Source organism: Notolabrus celidotus, chromosome 4, assembly GCF_009762535.1.
Source record: "Notolabrus celidotus isolate fNotCel1 chromosome 4, fNotCel1.pri, whole genome shotgun sequence".
Lineage (NCBI taxonomy): Eukaryota > Metazoa > Chordata > Actinopteri > Labriformes > Labridae > Notolabrus > Notolabrus celidotus.
This window is the reverse complement of record NC_048275.1, coordinates 34023381-34050666: the sequence shown is the minus strand read 5'-3', so window position 1 is coordinate 34050666 and position 27286 is coordinate 34023381. Positions and strand designations below refer to the sequence as shown.

Below are 27286 nucleotides of genomic sequence, written 5' to 3'. Positions count from 1 at the left end.
TCATGGGGCCGAGGACTTGAACGTGAGCCAAAGACTTGTCACTGCGGTGGAGTCTGTCCTTGAGTCTGCAAATACATGTGATGCAAGCGGAGCACGAACGAGAGAAACGACATGGACGCCCATTGTTTCTGATTACAGTCCAGTCCAATGAAACATCAACCTTTACATGATTAAAGCTCCCTAATGTACAGCCCGGTGGCCTCCTGAAGATTACACACCGCTCAAGACAACATTTGTGAAATGGACACCATTTTTTAGATAAAGGAAACAATCAGGATTATGTTTGAATCACATCCATTATTATAAAAACACGAGTCTGCTGCTCTTCATGGAAAAGAAAAACGTATTTCTGATAAAACAAATAGAAATGTATTAAGAGCAAATGAATTATACAACCTTGTGCACAGCCTTTAACACCTTCTGGTACCCAGTCTCACACACTGGGCCGCACTTGTGTCTCCGATATTTAGTATTTATGCTCTGAAGGTATTAATAAACTCCACATCCTTCTAACCCTGTGTATCATCTCTCTGTTGCAGCCGCAGATGTCCAGTTGTCACGGAGCGGGGACCAGTGAGGAGCAGCAGTTGTACTGGGCCAAAGGAACTGGTTTTGGTACTGGATCTACAGCTTCAGGCTGGGACGTGGAACAGGCCCTCACCAAGCAGCGGCTGGAGGAGGAGCACGTCACCTGTCTCCTACAGGTAAATGTGTCCATCAATGATGATTCATTTTAAGTACTTATAGTGTTTAATATGCCGGCTTCAAAGTGTGTGCAAAAATACTTCATGTTTGTGTTTTTGTATCCACATGTACACATTTATATGACTTGGGATCTTTCCTGTTTTTTGGAGCTTTGTGGCCAACGTATTAGTAGGACAGTGCTTAAACCTGGGCTCTATGTTCAAACAAAGAAACGCTCTGCCTTATTCTGCATTTACAAAGTTTCTCAACCCGTGGCATGGCATAACGAGAAAGATCAGGACCTGTGATGACATGCTGCTTGAGGTTCACCTCACCTTTCTTTTCTTTGGCCATTAAAGATTTGTTTTTATTAGCAAAATAGGTCTAATATTCAATTTCATATTTTTGTGTTTTAAAAAGGTTCAATAAAAAATGCACTAAAGTATTTATCATGTAAATAAATAAACAAAAAATGTAATGTAAGATAGTATAATATAATATAACACAAAATAATATAGTATAATGTAATTTTATGTAATATAATATAATATGATATAATATAATATAGTATAATGTAATATAATATAATATTATATAATATAATATAGTATAATGTAATATAATATGATATAATATAATATAATATAGTATAATGTAATATAATATAATATGATATAATATAATATAGTATAATGTAATTTAATGTAATATAATATAATATGATATAATATAATATAGTATAATGTAATATAATATAATATTATATAATATAATATAGTATAATGTAATTTTATATAGTATAATGTAATTGAATGTAATATAATATAATATAATATAGTATAATGTAATATAATATAATATGATATAATATAATATAATATAGTATAATGTAATTTAATGTAATATAATATAATATAATATAATATAATATGATATAATTTAATATAATATAATATAATATAATATAATATAATATAATGTAATATTATGTATTATAACATAATGTAATGTGATTTGAAATAATATGAAAGCTAAATATAAAACAGTGGAAAAAATGCAATACACTGTTTATATACATATATACATCTCAGTATACAGAAATGTTGGATGATCCTCGAAATGAAGAGTTGCTCCTGCTACATAGAAGTACCTAAATGCTTCATTAAGTTAAATGTAAGGTCTTTTTTCCTGAACAGTGAGTTGGTAGTTGGCCGATAACCAGGTGTACAATGCTATCATACGATGGTCACAGACAGGGATTGTCCCAGTTTCGCTCTGCCACATGCTGGATCGTAGAGAGTTCTTTTTCCTGTGTCCATCAGGTGCATTTTTTAGTAAGTTGTGTCATAGCATGACTAAATTGTTTTGTTCTCCAGGTTCTGGCAAGCTACATCAACCCAGCAGGCTCCAGCAGCTGCCACAGCGCTGACGCCTCTTCAGCAGACAGCAGAGCTCACAACAGCTCAGCTCTGCCAGCGGTGCTGCAGGAGCTGCTGAGCCAGTCCTGCCTCATCCCTGCCATGTCCTCCTACCTACGCAACGACTCAGGTAGGCTGGCTTTTTTTACAAATGACACACACAAAGTAAAAGAGGCAGAGCTGTTGCAGCGAGCAAGCCTGAGAACACACATGGCAGTAAAACCAGTGTGTGCCCAGCGTTTTTTAGTGGAGGTTACTGGTCGGCTGAGTTGAAGTGTTGAATACTTTTAGTAGCATGTTCCCAGAGCATGAGGGCATCAATTGCATCTCTGCCAACTTTCTTATTTCAGTCATGTCCATGTACATGGAAACAACAGGAGAAGGGCTTTGACTGACCATCCCATATGGGTCACGCTCCTTTGATAAAACAAACCAGGGTCTTTAGAAACCAGCATTCACCAAAGGCTTCTGAAAACTATTAGAACTTAACAAACCTGACATTTGAACAGTCACTCCCATCATTTCAGTGCTTCACTGGACCCACCCACCCTTGTTTTTGTCACATCAGTGAAGATGGGTGTTTTTTTAACAAGGAAAACGAGGAGCTGTTTGAGGCTGAAAATGATTGGCCAGTCCAAAGCACGTGGACCATTTGGAAAACAAAGCATACATGTTGCTGTGTATAATGCAGACATGATTACATGAAGAATAGAGAGGAGGAGATCAAATACATGGCTGATGAGCAGGGATCCTGGAAGTGTTGTAAATGCAGGAAATACAATGCCGCCGAGCGGACCAATCACAGGGCTTGTGGTCCACGTCAATTCTACGGGTAGTTACATTTTGGAGAAGGCACACATCAGCTACGTGTGTAGGCCTCTGTGTAGGTATGGACTTCAGGGGTAGGGTACGCAGTCGATTTGACGCAGAAGTATAAATCAGCCTTAAGTCTGTGTATGTGGGTTCTTTAACTGTTCAGATTCAGAAGTATAAATTGTGTCACAAAGCCCTGAAAGGGAAATCACAATAATGACACAGAGGTGAATGAACCCTGGAGGCGAGCATCAGAAAGAGGCAAAGCTAGATGAGAGCCCTGAGGTGTTCAAAGAGTTTAAAGCACGGCTTCGAACACTGAGAGAGAGATCTTTCCTCAGGTGCAAAGATGAAATGATGTGGCGTGATATTCTTGTCATCACGTCCGGTGTGTACGAGACTTGTTTGTGACGTAGTGTTTAGAAACCATCCCACACTCAGATAGTGCAGAATGACATCAGCAGCAATCAGCTGAACATGACTTTGAGAACAGCGGTGTGAGAAGGTTCAAGTTTAAGACGAGGCCCTGCACCTCAATCAGGGAACTAACAGGAGTGATGAACTGAAGGATTACACATTAAAAAGAGGTGTAAATAACAAAAACGGTGCCCTCTGTGTGAGAAACACTGATATCCCAGCATGCACATTCTCAGGTTTGTGCATCATTGAATTAGTTCAGTTTTCTTCATGTTCACTGAGGTTCTCCTATCACACCCATCCTCTCATACCTACCTGCATTCTCTTCACGTCTTTGCAGCTCATGATGTGAATCTCTGTAGCTGGTGGCCTTTTTAATGCTGACACATTGTGTTTGGATGACCTGTCTTTGGTCTCAGACGGGACTGTAGGCTAGAGTTTTAGCTGTTAAGCCTCTTACAACGAAAGCCATTTTTGCAAGTGTGTGTGTGTGTGTGTGTGTGTGTGTGTTATAAGTATATACGTTTGGTGGTTGTAGATTTTGCTAAATGAAACAGCAGATGGAGCTCCAGCCTCTGTGACTGAAGCTGAGCACTGAGTATGTCTTGTTATTGAATACAGCCACAGTCCCTGTGGTTCACGTTGAATTGACCCTAGCATGACAGAGACGCCTTCAGATAAAGGTTTGAAGGAGGAAAGGACCGCTCCATCCATCGACTGCTCCATCCATGACTGTTCTTCAGATGAATACAGGAGCATCCCTGTGTGTGAGCTTGTAGCCTTTTAGTGGTGAGATATGGTGCTGTCATGGTGTAACTCTGAGGCTTAAACACTGTGTAGGTGTAAGTGGTGTGGTGCAGCTTTAACCAGCTCTATTTTGCACATCCTCTGGTAATCCCTTGTTCCTTCAGTCTGCTTTTTCAGACAATAAGCTTGCGTTAAAGCTCTCTGTACACCGTGGACTCTTCAGGTCAGGTCAGTCCATTGCTTTCTATTCTGCCCCAGTTCCTCGGGGACTTGCTGGTTATTAGTTCTGGGCTGACCCTTTGTTGTCTGGCTGCAGCTGGTTTCACACTTTAGAAGCAGAGTGAGAGAGTCTAACCACGAACACGGCTTCAGTCCAAACACTGGAGGATGAGGAAGACTACCGCACAGGAAAATCTGTTTTTTTCAAGCTTATTGACAACTGGAAGATTTTAGAAGATCCTCATCAATGTTACATAAAAACAGTGGAATGAAATGAGGATCATTCCACCACATCATACATCATCGATCTGACTTACAGAACAATAATCATATCACTGACTCTGAATATTTTCATGTAAATCAAATACAGGCTCTTAAAAGATTTCCCTTCCATCTGATTCGATGACTGTGTCACTGCTTCATGAGTTGCGGCGGAATTAATTATAAAAATCCTTTACCTTACCTCTCAGGGCATCATGTATTCATCACTTAATCAGAAATAGTGATGTATTGAATGTTTGTCCTGCGATTTATCGATCATCACAGAATCACTGTATCAAGATGTAATTGCCATTGTGGACAATGTACCAGGTATAGTATGTTGTTGTGAGTTACTCTGTGACCCTCACTTCTACTCTGACGTCTGCTTTTAACAGAAAAAAACTGTTTATTCAAGAGTATCTACTGTTATTTCATGTTGATGACCACACCTGGAGTGGACAGCTGTGATTCTATGATATTTACCGTTTACCTCACCACAGATTTAAAAGACAGCGATGTGTCTACATGTAGCTGCCTGTCCTCGCCTCGCCATTTTAAGAGCATAGACTGTATAAATAATGGACGTAGTATCCGTGACGTCACCTATTTGTTTTTGAAGTGCTGTTTCTAGGCCAATTGTCGGCGGGAGCCATATTGGAAATGCTGAACTCAACATAATTTCTGTCGAGGTAAAGACGCGGGCTTTGAGCCTCCTCGCCAACAGCTCAATTTTGAAGGATTACACATTAAAAAGAAGTGTAAATAACAAAAATGGTGCCGTCTGTGTGGGAAACACTGATATCCCAGCATGCACATTCTCAGGTTTGTGCATCATTGAATTAGTTCAGTTTTCTTCATGTTCAGTGAGGTTCTCCTATCACACCCATCCTCTCATACCTACCTGCATTCTCTTCACTTCTTTGCCGCTCATGATGTAAATCTCTGTAGCTGGTGGCCTTTTTAATGCTGACACATTGTGTTTGGATGACCTGTCTTTGGTCTCAGACGGACTGTAGGCTAGAGTTTTAGCTGTTAAGCCTCTTACAATTTTTCCCCCTGTGAATCAAGTCAGCTGTGCCTCTCATAATGGAAAACTTGTGATCTTAATATCTTTGAAAATGAAATGAAACAATTCACCCCCCGTACAGCGTGTGCCGATGGAGAAATGAGCTAGCCAGACTACACTTGTTTTTTGTACCAGGCTGTAAACATGTTTATTTCTGCAGTAAAGATCGGCTTCTTTGAATTGGTGTGTATGTGGTTTCCTGTACTTCCAGAGCCAGCCTCAAGTGGACACTCGATGAACTGCAGTTTTTAACACTTCTGCATGGGCTTCAATTCTTGCGGACGGAGGTTGCCGCTTGGTTAAAAGTTATGTCAAAACTGACACCAGTATCGTTAGCTTCCCCCAATTTTAGTGCACAGTGATTTGGAAATGAACTCACAGGGAGGAGCTTCCTCATGCCAGCACGTTGACTCACAGACACTCAAACAGAGCCAACTCTGTGAGAAATAAAAGGCATGGAAGGTAGGGAAACTGAAAATACTGAACTTCACAAGCACGTAATGAACAGTGCATGCTAAACCAAATGGTTCAGTGTTATATTGAGAACTGTTGCATCCTAACTGTTTATATATAAATAAGAATTGCCATTAATGTAACAGGCCAATACTGTCTAGTAACAATGGCAGACTCATAATAAAGATCCAGGTCTACTTTAAAAACACAGTCAGACAGTTTACCACAAACCCTATCCAGCTGATGTGATCCGGGGTGCAGAGTGAATATCTGTTCGCTCTATTTCGACAGCACGTGTGACGTGAGGATTTTAGCATCAGTGTTTCCGCTCTCTCATTACCATGGTGTGCTGTCTCTTATCAGCCCAGAGCCTGTTACAGCTGAGTGTGTGCCACCTCTCTGTCTGTGCCGGGTGCTGCCGGGCTGTCTCAGTGTGCAGGAGGATCTCTCTGTGCGCATGCTGATGTGTGCTAATGTGCCCCCGGTCTCATAATTAAATAACAGCTGATAAAAAGCATTGTGAGTGTTGTAATTGCTCCTCATTATCTGGTGAACGCCTCTGACACACGCTTACATGCATGTGTGTGTGTGTGCGTGTGTGTGAGTGCAATATGAAGTTTATAGCCGCTTGTTTGATTAGGTATTGCCACATGCTCTGTTGAAGCATAGCATTAATGATAACACATTGTCCCTTAAAGTCTCTGCATTTAACACTCTGTTAAATAACAAATCACATTATACTCTGCTAACTAGCCATCGCACGCAGCTCATTAAAGCAACAGTGCATCTAGGCAAATGAAGGATGGGGGTTCCCAGACCCCCCTCTGCAGAGCCGGTCGCCCTGCAGCTCTGAGGTCTCCATTAGTGTTCAGAAGAGCTCTCTGTAATGAAATCTGGGATCTCTGGGATTCCTCTGCTGCTCACTGCTTACATTAGGTGGTATTGGGTTTATAATCTATCTTTACATGTTACCTCAACATCCTCATCTCAGCTTGTCATGCAGGTCTCCCCACAGCCCCTCCCAGTGGACAAAGAATCAATGTCTACAGCATTAACAATATGAAATCTAAAATAAATCAATTAGCGAGGGATGAATTGTCCCTGAACGTCTCTTACTGTACCAATATATCTGAACCAAGCATCATTAACCATAATCCACTGATCGTTAAAGACACGCCCATTCCTCTTATTTCAGTCTTCATTCTTGTTCTTGAACATCATCATTATCATCATCGCCTCCTTCAATCTGAAACACTGAATAAATCCTCCTTTCATGCTCCTTTATACCCTGCTGCTCCACAAGGTTACACCAAAGGAGGATTCTTTCACTCTGAATGAAGTTTGTAGTTCAGTTGTGAATCGATGTATCAGATCTTCAGCTCCAAAAGTCCAGGACAGTCCAAAACAATAGCTCATTGAGGAAGAGCTCGAAGGAAACATTTACTTCAACTACATTTAAAGCGCAGATAGATTAACCTTACTTGATGCTGTGGTTAACAGCATCATGTGTTTTGAGGGACCATCCTCAGGTTTGGAATGCAGTTATCGATATGTCCAGCTTCTTACATGAGCTGATTGTTGCCCATAAAGCCTGATTTATACTTGTACGTCTCCCCTGCGAAGCAGCGGCCGACGTCAACATGAGCACCACAAACTTGTGTGTCGATGTGTCGCGTAGCAATGCTCCACCGAAACTCTTGAGGGCAGCGTCGCCTGTTGCCGGCCCCGCTACATTTTCTGTTTACTTTTTCACAGCGAATCAGAAGACTTTATGTTAATCTACAGCTGATACATGTTACCATTTATCATATAGACATGATTACAGGGAAGTTTAGAGAGGAGACGTCAAAGGAGATTAAATACACTACCGATGTGCGGGGGACTGCTGTAAATGATTTATTTTGTTTCATTTAAAAGGACCATGCATATCAATTCATATTTTTGTAAATATGCCAGAATTTACATTACATAGTTTACATTCATAGTCCCTTGCCAGATGTTAAAAAAGCTCCCTAAAAAGATCAAGACTGAACAAAAAAAACAAAAAAAAAAGTATAATAATTTTTTTTTTTTTTTTAAGAATAATCCTACAAGAAAAAATGAAAAAATGTGGGAAATACAAATGCTACCAAGCAGACCATGACTGGGCTTGCACTCCTCATCGATTCAATGTGTCGTTACATTCTGGAGGAGGTGCATAAAGGCTAAGTGCGTAGGCCTCTGTGTAGGTACGGGAGCTATGCAGACCTACGCATACGCTACACTGTCAATTCAATGCAGAAGTTTAAATCAGGCTTTAGGTTTTGATAAGCTCTCAAATCTGTGTCTCTCTCTCTGTGAATATTTGCAGCCATAACCAGTTATTACTTTATTTGTATTCTTTTATTATTAATATGTATTCCTCTACGTTACACTTCTGAGCTTTTACATAACATGCTACATGCTGTAACCAAAACTCGAGGGCGCTAAATATGTATTGAATGAATAATTAAACAGACAGTATTACACTGATGGGGCCGGAGAGAGAGAACGGGACAGATGGACAAACAGAGTGAATGTGAATATAGAAATAAGAACATAAATAAGACATGAAACCAAAGGGAGACGTTAGTTCTTTGGGTCTCGCACTCTTGAATTGTTGTTATTTTTTACATTTTTCCTCTTTGGCTGTTTTGGCTGCGCCCTCCTCACTAAACTGGGCTGATTCTGATACAGAGCTGCACCTTCGTTGGTGTATTGTTGTTATTGCAGTTAAGAATGAAAACTGAGTTCTTCCTGAAAACATCATCAGACTCTTTCAGGGGCGGTACAGATATTAGGCATGGACGGCTGCCTCTCACTTTCACATGCAGGAAAAGCCTTGCACAGGTGTCACTTCATTAGTCCATGCATGTTGCACTAAACATAATGTACCTGCCTCTTTTTGAGAGTGACAACAGAAACACCTGTTGCAGGGGAGCCTTCATGATGAATCAAACATGACGTTTTAGAGTGGGGTTAATAGTGAAACTAGTTAATCCCTGCGTCCCTACCTCATACACCTTTAATCTACCTCATAGTCTTACCTCATCCATTGTAGCTGCTGTTTCCTCCACTACCCAGAGCTCCCCAGTCCTGTCAGACTCGCACATTGCTGCACATTAATCATCTATGTCTTGGCAAAGCCTTGTGGGATACATGACAGTTCCTTGCCATTGCCTGGCGTTTCATCACAGGAAGCTGAGCCATTAGTGAGAGGTAATACCTCTGAATGTCACCACACCACTAATGTATCTTAATTAAAAGATGGATCTCCTCTGCTTTTTGTTTGACACTAGATTGGTTTCTAGATCTGTGGAGGGACTTTTTGTTGTTGTGTAATATTCATCATTACATCACGTCTGTTCTTCAACCCAGTGGCCCTTTGACAAGATTTAAAGTTAATCAGGCTCCAGCAGGCGACACCACTTACGTAATGGCTATATTGGCCCATCATTCATGTTGAGTGGGCGTGAGTATGATATTGGGGGGTAATCTGAACATGACTGGCCTGCTGAATGGAGGTTGGTAATGATTCATCACTCCTGATACAATAGAGACCATGTGCAACAGAAGGCAGTCCCTGCATTGCTGCACGGCTGTGTTTGTGTGTTTGGGAGCCCGGTCTTTGAATAATTGTGTGTCTCAGGAGAAAGTGAGGATTCACAGCGTGTCTGATTTAGTCATTTCTGAGGTTTTCTCAGCTTTGTGTGTAAATAATGTCTTTGACAGGGATGTTTAACCTCAGGCACAAAGAAAAAAAACACCTTCTGTATACAAACTCATATACCTTTACTGAATATTCACCATCACAAGACATATTACCAGAGTCAGTACAAGGTGAAGCTGAACAAGCCCCACCACCTTCAGTCATTACCACTCCATCCCTGTGGGTTTGTGGATTTGCAATTTATTGCCGCTCACCCGTGGAAATGTTGATTCTATTACATCAGGCTTTTCTGTGAGTCAGTTGAAACAGGTAAATGGAAAAGTGAGCTGGCAGCAGGAATGAGGAGTGGGGTGGCACTCAAGGTGATCAACATTGTAGTAACAGCAGCCATCAGTGCGCTTTCCCTAAGTTACTGCTCTGACTCCTACATGTTGAAGATTCTTGCTGATCTGATTTTTATTATGCAGCTGATATCTGTTTGATGTATCAGTCTCTCTGTCTGTATTCATGACATGTCCTCGTGTAAACATCTTTTTAAGATCTCATTTTGCAGAACAAACTTGGGATGATTTGAGATGTTATCATCACATAGTTTGTCCAACAAATAACCTAGACTGCATTGTTTGCTGGGGATGTTCTCGACTGATTTCCTATTAATCTAAAATGTGATTTCAATTCTGACTAACCCACTCGTCTTAAAGGTGAGAAAGAACAACAAACAGTCAACATTGAGCTCAGTTTAACACGACTTAACACAGGATCACAGAGTCTGTTAAACAATGCCAAATTGGTTTACTGAGTGTGGCTAACGTTAGCATAGCTAGTACCACCAACATCCACATACATTTGGGCGCCGTTGGCCAAGTGGTCTAAGCACGTGACCCATATACAGAGGCTATAGCCCACGTCCCAGAGGTCGTAGCTTCAAGTCAAACCTCGACCATTTACTGCATGTCCTCCCCCACTCTCTACTCCCACATTTCCTGTCTCTCTTCAGCTGTCCTATCCATTAAAGGCAAAAAATGCCCAAAAATGTAACTTAAAACAAAAACAAAAAATCATCCTCATGGTTCTAGTTGAGTGGTTATACGCCAGTTTATCCCGACACAGCCTTCATACAACTTCGTCTCCATTTGAAGAGTTAATTTGCAAAAACAGATACATTTTCAAAAACAAATTTATTTTTTGATATAAATTTTTAATAGTTACATTTTAAGATACCTCTGATTAGTTATGTCATTTTGACTTAGACAAAGCAACCCAACTTCAATTGATTGATAATACGTAAAGCTAGTAATAGAAAAACATGTTTTTGAAACATTTTTTAAAAGTGAGTTATCTGTTTTCCCAAATGAACTCTTCATTTTGAAAATACCGCCAAATCCCACCACACTAGGAGATGCTTTTTGTAATCTGTGCTTGTTAACATCCAGGTAGTAGAGCTTTATGGCAGTAGCCATTAACTGGAGCTACAGCTCCTGCTAGTGGTGGGTGAACACATTACAGCTTAGACACAACATATGACAGCATTTCAAACCTACAATCATGTAGATATTTAGAATTTGTTAAATCAACTTGTAATACAGGTGCCTACTAGCCAGGGTGACGATGCTCAATCATTAAGTCGAGTAAACACGTACATCTCTTTTGTTCACAATAATATCAAAGTGTCTGCAGCAGCTAGACATCATATCTGAGCAAGCATTAAGGCCACACTAGTCTGAAATGATGTTACATGTTCTTTAATAAAGTCATTATTTACAAAATTATCCTTGTGAGTACCATCACCGTGAAACAGTGACCATCTAATGCAGAAAAGATCTGTTTATAGTCTAAACTCAAAAAGAAGTGACTTTAATGACCACCTGGTTGCTAACTGTGAAGTTTGTCTCGTCTAGAATTGGAAATTAACATCCATGAACCTCAACAGATCTTTTCAGTCCCCACTCCATCCTGTAGTGAACAACACGAGTACCTCAGACCTGCACGTGTGATTGGATTACCCCTGTGAGGTCCCACATGGCATCTCTTCAGTCACACTCGTGGCTTCTCTCACAGACAACGCTCCTTATTTATTTGCTCTGACGTTTATTGTTCAAATGTCCCCTACTCCACAGTACATCAAATATATATAAAAAGCTTTTTAATACAGGAAAAGATTGCTGACACTACCCTGAAATCAACATGAAGAAACTATTTAACAGAATCCTTCAAACCCCCCTCTGACTCATCTTCATCTTACACGTTCATCAGCTTCATGGTTCAGTTACAGGATAATGCTGCTCTTTAATATCTCCAGATGTAACCTGTGTTCTACAAAAATGTCTCCCTGTCACGTGTGGACTGGGAGCATTTTTGAGACGACAGGTATATTGGGAGATAGCAACACAGCAGAGCGTGTGCAGAGCTACATTAATGGGGGAGGGTGCTCTCTGTCAGGGCCTGAAGCTGCAACAAACCTGAATGTGTTGGTCAACATCGTCAGCAGAGCAACTCCTAGTTCTTTCTTGTCTTTTAATCATGTTTCTAAAAACCCCTTTCAGAGTAGAATCAATCACAGTCCCCCCAACGTGAAAATAATTAAGATCAAATGGAAAAGCAACAGTTGTGTCCACATGTTTGGCTCATGTTTCCAAAGTAAAGCAGTCCAAGAAAATAAGATCAAATGTTCTTTGTATTTCATGTCAAGCCACAGAGGGGTCAGTCCTGGCTGGGGACTGGCTTGTGTCCTTCTGTCCCTGATCACAGAGGTTTAAGCACAGCCCTGTACCTGCCATGTTTTCCAGCCCTTTGTTATCTCCCTGGCTCGTGGCTGTGACTTGACAATATGGCTTCTTCATCTTCATCCTCAGCCAATCTATTCAGTCTCCTCCTCCTCTCTCTGGGGAAGACGTTCATGTCCAGCCTCTTCCCCCAATATCTCATAAACTGGCCTCTCTCTGGTCCAGCACGTCCTGTATCGGTTCTTTGGCACTTCACAGGGTGGTGTAGATGTAAACAAAGACAATTACAAAGAGGTTAAGGAATGTGCCGATGATGCCTAGCATGGCCAGAATGGACTCCTCCTGCTCCTCCTTGACCTCCAGTGCCCGCACATCCTCAATAGTGACGACTGTGGTGCCCATGATCCTGATGCTCACCTAGCCTGGCAAGGGGACTCTTATCTGGAATGAAAGGATATCATGGAGATGGAAATCAGAAGCTGTCAGACATATGAACAAAGAGACTTGAGATTTTGGTCTGGATTAACACGCTGCTTTAATGCCTTTTCTCCTCTTGGTCATTAACCAGTCAGAAAACAATACCAAACAGATCTGGGTTCAGGCAGCCTACGTCAACGTAATCCTCCCTCGAGAGAGAAATCAATGGTGAATCAACAGAACAATGGCCATGCAAGGAGGAGTGGAGGTTAATCTGTGAACCACCATGTTTATGACCAGCCAGCCATAGCTTAAGCCAAGCTCTTCAAGCCTGAAACCCACCCACCTCTTTTCATATTCTTTTAATTATTAACCACCCACCACCACCAGCTCTGTGTAAGTAGTTATTCTCAGCATAATTCCAACCTCCCCTATGAAGGGAGCTCTGAAGGTAAGGAGGAGGGGTAGGTAAGGGTGTCATCTTTGAGAGAAACATGTGAGTAGAAAGGTAAACAGGATCATTCTTGGCTCGAGCTCAAACATGAGTAGGACTGAAACCACCCTCATCCTCTTCAACTCTCATGTCAACACGCAGCAAAGAAGCCACTCATTTTCAGAAACCTTGAATTCAAGCAAAAAGGGAAAATACTGGAGGCATAAATAATAAAGATCTGAAGTGAAATCAGCTTACCCTAATGCGTCTAAAGTGTAAGACAGCATCATCCGTCATGCTTTTTGGATCCTCACTGGAAAGCCATGGCTTTAGGGGCATGCTACATGTGGAGAGCTGCGAGAGAGGAGCGAGAGAACGGCTGTGTCGCCACAGTCCCAGCGCCCTGTAAGCAACAAGGTGACAGCGAGAGGAATCCAAGGCAGCGCTGTCACGACGGCTCAGCGGTGCTCAGCGATGCTTCCCGTGAAAACCTCCTCGTGTCACTTCTGCACTCTTCCAGTCCTTAGGACCACCTGTCAGGATTAACAACCCCCCACCCCCCCCCCAAATTTCTCCTTTTGATTGAGTTGGCCTTTGCAAGTCTTAGCGGTCAGGTTTTTACAGCGGGGGCTGCTAAAGCCCTAGCAGCCTCTGTTTAGGGGGCTAGGAGGAATCCTCTCCCCATTTGCCCCCTCCTGCTTCCCCGCTGCTCCTCTCATCCCCTCCCGTCTGCCCCCTCTTGAGTCCCCTGTCACTGTTTTGCCTAAACTCCTCCACACAACTCCTCCGCCTCCTTCCCCAGCTTATCAGTCAATCTGCACACCCCCTCGTTCTGTAGCGTTGCCCCCCTCTGCTCCGGACTCCCCTGGGGAACAGAGCAATTAGCGCCTCTCAAAGAAAAGCGTCTAACCCATCGGCGTAGTCCCAGCACCAACCATTCCAAGTCTTAGCATGTCTGTAGAATGGTGACAGCGAGCTGCACTGAACAAGGTAAGAACCGCCTGGTCCCCGAATTAGTGGAGTCTGGCAGGTGACGTTCCAGAAGAAGATGAAGAAGAGCTGTAAAATCCACTTAAACAGACGTCCATAGAGAGGCAGAGGCAGCCAGAGTGCCAAACAGTCGCTATGGCACCGTGGATCTGCCCCCACCGCCACTGACAGCACTGTTATGGTAGGTCTCCAACACCAGTTAGTCTCCGGGAGGGGGGACTGTGCATTGCATAACCAAGCAGAATGATGGCGAGAGAGGGAGGACGGATCCTGATGGCCGTGGCAATGAAGGAGAAGGAGCATAAGAATGAGAGATGGAGAGAGAGGGAGGAAGAGAGGAGGAGGAAGAGGAGGAGGAGGAGGGAGGGAGGGGGTAACAGCACTGCTCATGCTTACTGTTGTCTCCTCCTCTCCCTCCGCTGTGGGGGCTGCTGGAGAACATACATATGCACACACCCGTACAGCGACCAGCTAAACAACGCACAAAAGCAAAAGAGAAGGAGAAAAAAAGAGGTAAATTCAGCCCCACTGTGCTCCACTCTGCTCTGAGTGTAGTCGAGCTCATCATCAGCTGCTGTTATTCTGGCAGACCTGCAGAGAGGGGAGGAGTGGAGGAGGAGGCAACAATAGAAGGCGGCAGGGAAATAAAGGATTGTGAAGGCTTGGTCGGGGACAAAGAGAGGAAGACGTGGGGGTCTGTGCTCAGATTTGTATCTGGAAAGTGTGGCTTCTGAAATGAAGACGTGGCGCCCGCTGAGCGCTCTCTGCTCTCCCCCACACTCCCCCTGCCTTTCAAATCCCCAACTCGATCTCTCTGTGCCACATCCTCTGATCTCTGCTTTGTGAAATCTGCATCTCTTCCACTACTATCCATGTCATCACCAAGTTTACTCAATGACGGTTGGATTTTTTCCCCTCCTAGCTGAGTTATTGACATTATCAAAAAAGGGAAATGTAATTTTCAGTGTGTCATTGTAGAGTGTAGGTCAGTGCAGCCAGACAGCGTATCTTAATGAATGTCAACAGGTTTCTGTTCCAGTCAGCTCATCATTTCCAGCATTATGACTCACTCTCCCTCCTCTCCTCATTCCCCATTGTATTATTTCAGTTTAGGTGGGCTGCAAATGTTCTCCTCTAGCCAAACACACGGTTAAAAAAAAAAGGGGGGGGGGAAAGTCCATGATGCATTTTGTTAAGAAATAATGAGGGTGACACCTACTGGACAGGTATCACAGTTATTGGTCTAATTTTGACTTCACAGAAACTTGATAAACAGAACTCCAGGAATCATATATGCACCTTTTATTTGGTTAACACAACTAAGACTAGACACGGTGTGAGATTCTGACCGTATGGTAACCTTAAGCAAAAATATCCCAGTATGGCGGTATTGTGAACAATAAGACAGAAAGTATAAGTGTTTTTTACACTGTGACTTTTTCAAAATGTGACCTGCAATACCAGTAAAAAGTTTGTAAACACCTTCTCATTCAAGGGTTTGTATTTATTTTAATTATTATAAACACTGTAGATTAATACTGAAGACATCAAAACTATAAAAGAACATATATGGAATTATTGAATGAACCAAAAAGTGTTAAACAAAGCAGAATATGTTTTATATTTTAGATTCTGTAAAGTAGCCCCCTTTTTCCTTCATGACAGCTTTGCACACTCTTGGTATTCTCTCAGTCTGCTTCATGAAGTGGTCTCCTGGAATGGTTTCTAATTAACATGAGCCTTGTCAAGAGTTCATTTGTAGAATGACTTGCCTTCTTAATGTGTTTGAGACCATCAGTTGTGTTGTTCAGAGGTAGGGTTAGTACACAATGGATAGCCCTATTTGACTACTGTTGTAATCCAGATTATGGCAAAACCAGATTATTTCATAGTTTTGATGTCTTCAGTATTAATCTACAATGTTGAAAATAATTAAAAAAATTAAAAACCATTGAATGAAAAGGTGTCCAAACTAGTAGACAGCTCATGCCTATAAGACAAATGGGTGAACATGTACATGAGTTATTTATGTTTTATAAAAAAGTGGACTAATCCATTGGTTAATGCGTTAAAACCAGGATGTTTTGTCCTTTGAGCCTGTTACCACTCTGAACCCCTCAGTGGCCATGAACTTGACTACTGTGTGCACTCACCAAAGTCAAATTAATGATAAATGGGTTTTCATATCTTTCTAACGGTCAATTCATTGAAAATATGTCATATAATGATGATGACATCAATCAAATATTTCCAAGGTCCACGGCAACATCCAAACTGTCTTGTTTTAAACAGGAGCACTTAATTAGTGTAAGCCTGTCTCCTTATTGAGGGCTCCTGTTGACTGCAGAGCTCCTCATGATCCCTGTGATACTGTTTACAAATGAAGGTATCATGTATTTTAAAATGCAGCACTTCGTATTAAATATTCCACACATTGATAAGATATATGGATTGGCTTTGGTGGAAGGATCTAAGGCAGAGTGATGAGCGTGGATTAATAAATATAGTAAATTGTAAATCTGTTGGACATATGGATTGCATGTATTCTTTCTTTCTTCTTCATCTGGATGGGCGCGTTAAGCTTGATCAACCCTGCATCTACCTCACCTTCAATATCAGGGGGATCAATAGTTAATAGTTTCAGTGTTGCAGTTTTCATGACCTCAGGGGATTACAGACAATTACTAGAGGTCAGTTTAGTAATACAGCAACAATCTTCTTTCCTCTGAGCTCTCATCCTTATGACCCCCATCTTCAGCCCTTCTTCTGGGTCACCCCAGCTAGTCCTGGCTGCTGAGCGGTCCACGAGGCTTTGAGCCTTCTAACCAGGCTGTCTATGTTGAGGTGCATTCACACCTGACCCCGGCTGAGAGGTGATCTGATGTCACATTTCCAGCTTCACAGTGATCAATGTAACCCTTTATAAGATCTCAACAGCAGCACATGTGAGGGTGCAACAAATGTGCACGCCCTGATTACATGAAAAGACTTTTATTTAAGTTCTTCGCGTTCTCTTGCAGCAGCTTAAAAGTCTTTCAGGTGAGAAATCAGATTCTGTTGATATTACATTAAATATGGTCCATCCAAACACTTCAAAACAGGAACTTTAAAACCATATTTCTTATTTTCTTGTGGATAAGTGATGAAAAATGACTTTAGACTTTTTAAACAGTCTGATTTGTTATATGTACATTTTATTAGAACTTTGTCAAAGAAAAGTCTGTTTATGTGGGTTCATCTTCCCTGTAACAAATTAGATTTCAACTTCTGAATTGTTCTATTTACGTTTGCCTGTTTGGCACTATGTACTCAAGTTACCTTGAGGATGTGTTGCACATTAGTGTGCATCAAAGACCTTTTTTTAAAAGTTTTTTGGTGTCATATTTTGAAATCCCCAAATCCTTACTTTGTTTGATTTTGTAGTTTTCACTTTGATGCAATAATAATATCTGGTAAATTGATTATTTTTCCTAGTGGGTATTGATTATTTGTGCTACAGGTTCTCAGATAGGATTTAAAGGTTTGTTCGCCCAAACAAGAATCCAGGACGTCTTTCAAGTTAAGTTTAGAGCAGACACATAAACAGAGTTTCCTGGGTCACAGTAATCAGGTCTTAGAGCTGGAGTTTTCCTCTTTCTTCTAACCCAGTTAAGATGTCAACACAGTGTACGTCAGCCCAGAATGGAGTAGTTCGGGTAGCTCGGTTTTTAAAATATTTTTTTGTTCTTAAAGGGGAAAAAAAAGTCAGCTTCTGTTTCTCCTGTCCTTTGAAATGGCACAGAGCTCCAGGCTCTTTCTTTCTGTTTGATGCACATCATCTTGCTTTGATGCACATTATCGTTTTAGTGTCCACTGAGGCAGACTGTGTGTTGGCGGAGACATGTCACAGTCTAACTATTTCAGCTGGTCTCTAGCCTGATCCGCTGGCCTGAAGGAGCCAGGAGGACCTGCCACTGTCCAGCCACGAGCCTGAGTCATTGGCCACCCACTTGGTGTGACCCACATGCTCGACGCCTTGTTTCCGTCCCTTGTAGCAGCAACAAGCCCACACATGCTGGCTCCAGTTTAGCCATGAGGAGAGCCTGAGTGCTTACCTGTTAAATGTTACTGAGCTTTTATCCAACATGTGGGTTTTATGAAGACCTATGACTGTCATATCCTGTTCTCACTGGCTCTTTTGTCGCGGTGCTGGGTGGTAAGATATAAAGGACGTTAACAAATAGCTGGTGCGGTCACAACAGATTCACAGGTGTGTTAAATAATGAATCAGGACCCTGTACAGTACACTGTTCTCGTAGAGCTCGATCAATCACTCTCACATGTTTTTATTGAAGTAGAAGTCATGGACGTCACAATAACAGCAGCAATCCTGCTCTACTCACAACAAACGCACACACAACTCTACCTTCATGTTCATTCTTTTTTTAATATGAGTGATAATTAAAAGTAACTTTGAGATGATTGTAACATAGCCTCTCTCATGTGGTGACACACCCACGCATATTTGCAGCACCAGACAATTAAGGGCAATTATCAAGTGTGCTCATTCTACACTCCATGCATCTCAATTAGGCTCATTAGAGACGGTCCGTGGTCCCAGGAGCTGAATTATCAGCTGTTCTTCAATGATTCATTTTGTTCCACTTAAATGAAGAAACCCGTTATCTGAGCTGAGCTACTTTACATCGTATTCTTTAATTGAGAGAATATCAAAAGTTATGTTTGTGGCTGTGAGGCTGCTGGCCCTGAAGGTGACGCTATTTTAATATTTATTTGTATTCACATCCATTAATGACAAGCAGGTATTAAAGCATACAATTATTAATTTTTTAAACATAGAAACACCAATAAAAATAAAACAGTACTGAAAGTAAAACAAGACTATATTCCCCCCACCCCAACCTGTATCTGATAAAGTTTGAAGTTTACCTAAATACATCAATACTGGATCCAAGATGCTGTGAAATTTGTTCCTAGACCCTCTCAGTGAATATTAATGTTTTTCTAATTGTGTGAAGTGCAATAAGTCACTCAGGTACAGGGACGGTGACGCTATTTTATTGAACAATGGTTGACCGTCTTTCTTACACAGTTTTGAATCTTTTTCACATCACAAGTTTCCTCCGATCTTCGCCCTGTTTTGGCTCTTTCGTTGGTGTATTAGCGCACAGAGGTGACCACCCCTAAATAGGTTCCCCTTTTACACCAGCCTGTGTTGTCTCCGTGAAAGCCTGCTCCCTGGTCTCACATCCCCTGTGAAATACCAAGTGCCAGTCTGTCAGCTGTAATTACAGGACTCTGCCTTGTTAACAAGGGACTGTGGGGCACAGCGGGGACTAAATTGGATGAAAAGTAAGACAGGAGTCAGGACCAGACAACAGGGTTTAAGGGTTAATTACAATGCCTTTGTTTGGCATTTTATAACATGGCAGGATTCTCTGTGCTTAATTATCACTGGTTTCATGTGTTCGGCTGCAACTGTTCAACACGGTGTTGGTGACTTTGTGCAGGAAAAACAATGGACTTCATTAACAACCTGGGGTTCAGCTGTAAGGATATCTACATTTAAACCACAACACAGTTAGTCCTCCTGCTGCAATGGAAAGGGTCCCCACGATCCAAGTCCACCAAAAGACTTAATCCAAACACATTACATGTATACAAATCCAGATTACTTCAAATCTACAAAGGCTATATGCTCCTGCTGAAGTTGTCTCTGATCCATGTTAGCATGTAAGATCTGGATTTGGATCCTCCTTTCTCAGTAAACCACCTCAGTGATTCTCCTAGTGATGAGATACCTGGCTCTTTTGAGTGACCCAAATCATTCGGCTCAACAAGATCCGACTCTTTCAGCTCCCAAACAACTCTACATAGTACCAATTTGGCTTATAAGACCCGACTTAGTAGTTTGCGAACAACACATGTGCCACACCTCAGCGTGGATTCTGTCTGCTACCACAGTGTTGCATTCCTGCAATGAAGGCAGGTAATGCATGACTTTAAAGATGACTGAATTTAAAGGAAGTTAAAGGTTTCAATAATCATTTTTCAAAGTAACTCCTACAATTATAGTGAATCAAAAAAGTAACACTAATAATTAACTGTCAACAGATTAACAGACTTGTGCTCAGCTCTGATGGTGAGATATCTATTCTTCTTCTTGCTGTCTCACATAATCTCAAAGCTCCTGTGACCGTCAGGATTTTTCACTTTGGTGCCCCCTGTGGACAAAGCAATACATCTTTTATCTGTGTAGATTTTATCCTGTACTTGTGTAATTGGTGTTAAAATCTCATCCTTCTCTCTTTTAACAGTCAAATGTATCACTCCAGGCTGATTCTGCAGCTTTCTGTCAATCACGACATCTGACACCTACCCCCGTCAGTGCTTTGAGACATTAAAGATGACTCTAGTGGAATATTCTGTCCTTAAGTTGGTAGGCTCTTTTGCTCTCACAGGAGCTTTAATTTAGGACCGATCGTTGGCCTTTTATAAAGCCAGGCAGAGGAAAAGTAGCAACATTGTGTGTTTCCATAAATGTTACCCAAATAGCACACATGTCCCATCCATGACCCCAAGCAAAACCAGCATCTGACTAAACAGGAAGTACAAGCGCAGGTCAACAGATCAGAGATAGCACAGAACCAAACATGTCAATTAACTACTTTGATTTTGTCCAATATATTCCAGCCAGTTTTGACGAGTAATAGTAATTTATTTTAAATCTCTAGTCAGCTTGTATGTGTGTGTTTGAGTGTGTAGGCCTCTGTGTGTTTGTTACTGGATGATTCACGCCCTCATTTGAAATGCACTTCCCCGACACACTATTTTGCTAAGGCAATTGATGTGACAATAGGCGAGGCTAGAGGGGCGAACAGGGAGATATTAAAACCTGACAGTAGTGCGTTTATTTCAGGCAGCTCTTACACATGCCACGTTAACTCATCACAGGTGCTCCTATTCAGGTCCCAGGGCCCCACCTTAACTATTCATCAACCTGAGCATTCAACATGGCTACACAGTCCTCTATCTCTGTACGGCTCCCAGAAGGCCCTAAATCACAGAGAATGGAGGATCGCTGTTCGTAGCACAGCGATGACTGCAGGTCAGCACCACCAAGATATTCATAGCTGTGATGGATGTTCAGCCTCTTTGGGCTGCCAGCCCCACTGTGGCTGAGGAGAGCAGGCTCTGATTGTCTCCTTACTCTTTGCTCTGCTTCACGGTGTGGTGATGGAGTTTACTGAATAACGAGGGGAAGTGAGTATATTTACAGAACGATGACAGCCACAGAATCGTTTAGCACAGGGTTCATGGGATTATATTTACAGTATGGGCAGTGAGATATCAAGTTAAACAATAAACTGTTTTGTTTAGTGTCCACTGAAGCTATGTCATTCTTTTAATAGGCTGGAAATACAAGAAAACATGAATACGTTATTATTTACAAACTGAAACCAAATTATTTTTTCATTTTTCCGGAAAAACTAAGAAATGAATTTAAGAAATAACAATTAAATTGGTATTTTCTACTTAGGTTCTAAAATGCATCCTTTAGAAATTGACCTCAATCAGCAGGTCAGCACCTACATTTGTCTATCAGTTAACTTCAATTCTAGTGCAAATTACCATTTACTGTACACTCAAAGTGAGAATGTATAGTGAAGGGGTGGTTATGCAAATTAGTTCCTGGGAGGGTGAGTTAACTGTTATTTCCCCACTCTCAAGACCAGCATGAGACAGACACTAACACTTTTGCCACAGTGTCAACAGGCAGAGGTGAAATATGCTGCACTCATTTACATGGATTGATTTGATAAACAATAAGTGATCATGTATAGTGAACAGTTATGCAAATTAGATCCTGGGAGGGTGAGCTAACTGTTATTATTCCCCCCTAAGAGCAGCATGAGGCGGACTCTAATTTTGCCACAGTGTTAACAGGCAGAGGTGAAAAATGCCACACGCACTTACATGGATTGATTTGACATTGAAAGTCCATTAAAGACATGGGAACTATCTTTGATAGAGATCCACCTCTTTGAGATCAACATGACCATGAATGTTTTCACCAAATATTCAATCCAAACTAAACGTGTTGAGCAGCTGGCTGCTACTTGATGAATGTCATTAAAAATACAGGCCCTCTGCACCAATGAATATTGTACAAATGTTGGTGCAGATCCCTCCTCTTGATGTTTTACTTGATAAATAATAACTTTGACCAGCTGTTGTTGCAATATTTAAAATCTGAGTTCACCAAAATTCATCAGGATTCATCAGACTGACATTTTGAATGTCTGTTCAGAATATAAAGGCAATCCAACCTATAGGTCTGATGATATTACACCTTAAAAGCTTGTAGAGGCCATAACTAAAACCTCAGCCACTTAAATTTAATTGGAAATGTTTTTGTTATTTTCATTAAAAAACAGTCCTGATGCATCAGAAGAGCAAATTCAATATTTGTGATTAGTATGACAAAGTACACTCAGCAGTGTTCCTCTGTGATTAGTTATCATTATTACTCATTTACTTTAAAAGGACCTGCCACTCAGAAAGGGTTTGTTGACAGACTGCCCTTTTCGTTATTGTTTTATTTCTCAGTCCGTTCGGTTCATCTCCTCCACAGTGTGAGCAGAAACAGTCCGACATAGACACAGAGCAGGAGTAATTACAGGGTAATTACACGGATGTATCTAGAATTAGATCTGAATTCCACGCCAGGTGTCACACAGAGACGAAGCTTGAAGGCTCTGAGAGCAGATTGAAGCGCTGTGAGGTCAGTGTTGTGCAGAGACTGGGAGGACAGTACGGAGCGGGGAACTTCAATATAAATGTAAAACAGTCCTGGAGCCACAAACAAGAGCTGTTCTATTTATTTTGAGGCTGACACTTCAAGGCGAGCACATAGATGCACCAGTGCTTACACACACACTCACACACACTCACACACACTCACACAGCCCCTCTCTAAACAGGATATGGCTTACATGGTCAGCCTGTTGATTGCTTCACCGTCTCATCACATCCTCGTGTTTGATTGGCTCCTCCTCAAGCGTCGTTCTATGCAACAAACAAATTGTCGGTGGGCTAAAAATGAATAGCATTGACCGAACACAGTTTCTCTTGTTTGTTTAGCACTGACACAAACCAACCTATTTCAAACTCTATTCCCAAACCACTTGTTCCTGCTCTGAGTCATTTAGTATCGTGGCTTTACATGATTGACTCCAGAGATGTGAGACTTAAAAGTATCAGGCAGGTATTTTATTCTTAGTAGCAGCAGGAGTCAGAGGAGAACTTTAGAGACAGCCCGCTCGTCACTTTTGTCCATCTTGAAGGGATGTTAGTGAACGATCACATGGATTACTGTGCATCTTTGATCAGGCATCATTTTCCCCACAGGAACTCTACCATATACTGTATAAAGCATGGACATAGTGAGTGATGTTATCTATTGATTTCTGAGGAGGGGTCCAGAGGAGCTAAAGTTAACTCAACCTAACATTCGGTCAACCTAGAGACAGTCAAAGAGGTGGAATTGAGGAACCACGCCCACCTATCAGTCATCATAACCACGCCCCTAATTATGCAGATATATATGTATATATATACATAATATATATATATATATATATATGTGTGTGTGTGTGTGTGTGTGTGTGTGACGTAATATCTCCAAAACTCCCTCTACATATAACTGTCTGAAAGTATTGAGTAGTGATGTGTCGGTCGTGAACAATCCGGCTCTAAGAGTCAGCTCTTTGAAGTGAACGACGGGAGCCGGCTCCTCCTCGTCTTTTTTTATTAAAGCCTCACGTGATTGGTCAAGACATGGTGGCATCTTGACCAATCACGTGTCTACATTGAGAAGAACAGGGAGGGGATGGGTTACAGACACACACAACACAGTGAGCACACGACAGGAGGGAGACGAGAGGGAGAACATGCGCAAAAGACAGAACGCACTAGAAAGGTGAGAAAACGAGTGACTGGAGGAAATGCAGCAAACTGTGGACGCATTTCAACAGCAGAGACTGTTCAAAGGCAGAGTGTAGACTGTGTAAGGTTAAAATGTCATCAATCAGGGTCCACAAAAAACCTGCAAAGACACATTAGAAGTGTCTGTGAAGGATCTCAGTCATCCAGGTCATGGACATTAGAACTGTTTATCAGTGCAATAAGTGAAGAATAAAGACAGTGAAGGGAACCTGCTGTTAATGAAGGGGTTTAAAAGTTTATAAATAATATACAGACATCAGAGATTGGACCTTTTTGTCTAATTGAGATGAGTCTTGTTTTTTGTACTTTATAATTTAATTTCTGTAGAACTCTGCTCCATGTTGAGTATATAAATAAAGCCTTTAAATGATACACATTTGATATAATGTTTTTTACATTAGTAATTCATTTAACATTATTTTAGGTAATACAGTCATTCAAACAAGAAAAAATCTGAGGAGCCACTTGGGAGTCGAAAGAGCCGGCTCTTTGTAGTGAGCCGAGCCAAAAGAACCTGCTCTCTAAAAAGAGCCGCAATTCCCATCACTAGTATTGAGCTGTTCAGACCACAGCAGGTTTTTTTGCACCAAGCTGTAAACATGTCTGATTTTGCCCTAACTTGGCCTTTGGAGACAGCCTCAAGTGGACACTTGGGGAACTGCAGTTTTTTGCCCTTACTCATTAGCTTAATTTTTTAACAGAAGAGGTTGCAGTGTGGATAATTCCTGATGTCTGACAGTTTCAGGTTTTTAGACTCGGTCTAGTTTGACCTTTACCAATCCACCTTTACTTCACATGTTCCTATTCGCTGTTTTCTGTTTCCTTCTGCTGTCATCTGTACTGAGCTGTAGTAACTCTCACTAATGTTAACACCAACGTGGAGAGTTTTTCTCTGGACAATTTGTTTGCTTGTTTGCCTTCTTTTGTTTTTCTTCATCACACTGTTCACAGTGTGGATCATACGTCTCACACTGTCCCATTCTGCCTTTGCATCCAAACAGCCTCACTGCAGGCTTTTGCCCGCTGTGTCATATTACCTGCTACCTCTGAGATTATCTCAAAGGTGTGTTGAAAAGGGGGAGACCAGAATATCTTATGACCCACACTGGGTGTTTAGACCAGAAACAACATACTCTAAAGCCTACACTTTCTTTCCTGTGCTAAGTTTGCACTGCAGCCTCTGATCACCTGATTTAAGGATTTTTAAACTTCAGTTTTTAAAACAAATACACAAATATTTTAAAGAATTTGAAGTTAGATTTTGTCAAACTTAAAGCCAAAGACAAAAATTGGACGACGTCTGCTGTCTAGATCAGGTTGGAGCTACGCCTGCTCCTCTGGTGTTTCATCGACTCATTATTCTGTTAGTAAACTCAGAATTTTGAGACTTTTGCTCATTTATCTGAAGTGTTTTTCTTATGTTGATCAAAACCAGTGAAGATTATTCAAACCTTTGATCCACCACAGCTCTTGAATTCATGGCTCCTTTTAAAACCAGTGCGTGCTCTCTGTCAGCACACTGCATGAGCATACACAGTTGTGTTATAAGTGCTATCAGTAACACGTGATTCTTGAACCCTTGAGTACGCCGTCATTTTAATTAAAACAGAAATCATTAAAGTAAGATTTCTCGTCTTATTCCTCCGATCAGAGTGTTCACTGCCGAGCTTGACCCTTCAGTCCTCATGACTCAGTCTGCAGGGCCGTCCACATCCTGTTATTTAAGGCCTGGGTTGTGGGCGAGACGTGGGAGCTGTCAGGTTTGGTTTGTTAATTTAGAAACCACTGAGGTAGACCATCGACTGTAACTGTCACACACATTATTACACAGCACCAGGCTCTTAATTTCTACCACCCTTATATCCTCTCTCCAGCTATGAGCAGATCATCTTTTCATTCTTTGCATGCAGAGCCTTTTGTGTTTTTATCCTCTTGTCCTTAATTCATTTGTTCATGCATTCATCGCCCTGCCCTGCTTTAGAGATCCTTACCTGTGGCCTGGGGCTGCTTTGACTGTTTAGGGTTACCCTTTGGTCCGTCATCCCTCACCACTTTCAAACATTTTCACAATGTCTCTATAAATACGTCCTCACTTTTACCCCCCTTCAACGACACCTACACTCTCTAAATTCAGTGTCTCAGACAATCAGGAGTTTTTTTTCTGCTCTCATCTTTCTGGATCTGTGAGCTCAGATATACACCGAACAAAGCCTCACCTCGGCTCACAGAGAAACACTTTTGTAATGCTTTCTTGTGTGATTTGAAACCACTCGATATTAAGTGCTGGTTTCAGTTCTGTTGCTTTTTCTGGTGATTGTTGGATACAACATTACACCCTGGATAGAAGATGATAATATTGGAATCTTAGGGTGATAGTTTGGCAGCAGATTTCCAGACAGTTCTTTAGACTTTGAGTGCACTGTCCCACCCACCAATGACAAGATCTTAAACAATGTCACACCTAGTTTGATTCCTGCTCCTGAGCTTTGTCGAGTGCGTCTTGCTCACTGATTTCTCTTTGTGTCTCTTACTGCTCTGTCATTCTTCTCATATGTTTGTCCAACAGGTGACTTACTTACTACTTAATAAAAACTCTCTTCTCTGAATCAGTCAATCATTCTTGATGTCCAGCATTAAATTGATGCAAAACAACCAATAAACATTGGCAACTGATGTGGGTGTACAGCACTTTGTTTGTCGCTGTCGGATTTGTCTGTCAACGGGGCAAATATCAGCCGATGATGTCAAACCAAAACATCTCTGACATGGAACTTCCACCAGATCCATGTCCAGTCCGTCTTCGATCTGCCACAGCACCGGATCTGATAGGTTTCTATTCTGGTCAATGTGTTAACTTCCACTGGATTTGGACTTCCTGTCCCGCTCCATCTGCTCTGTTGAGATTGATGCGTTGTGCTCTGGCAGATGGAAAAAATAGAAGTCTTGCGT

At 41.5% G+C, this 27286-nt stretch overlaps 1 protein-coding gene across 9 annotated transcripts in view; it reads left to right on the top strand.

The window, feature by feature from the left end:
* Positions 1-27286, top strand: part of birc6 (baculoviral IAP repeat containing 6) — a 137812-nt gene that overhangs the window by 72839 nt on the left and 37687 nt on the right. For all 9 annotated transcript variants that reach the window (XM_034682615.1, XM_034682616.1, XM_034682613.1 and 6 more), the window contains exons 63-64: positions 540-704; positions 2061-2232. In XM_034682615.1, the coding sequence (XP_034538506.1) occupies positions 540-704; positions 2061-2232 (337 nt within the window). The remainder of the gene's footprint in view (positions 1-539; positions 705-2060; positions 2233-27286) is intronic.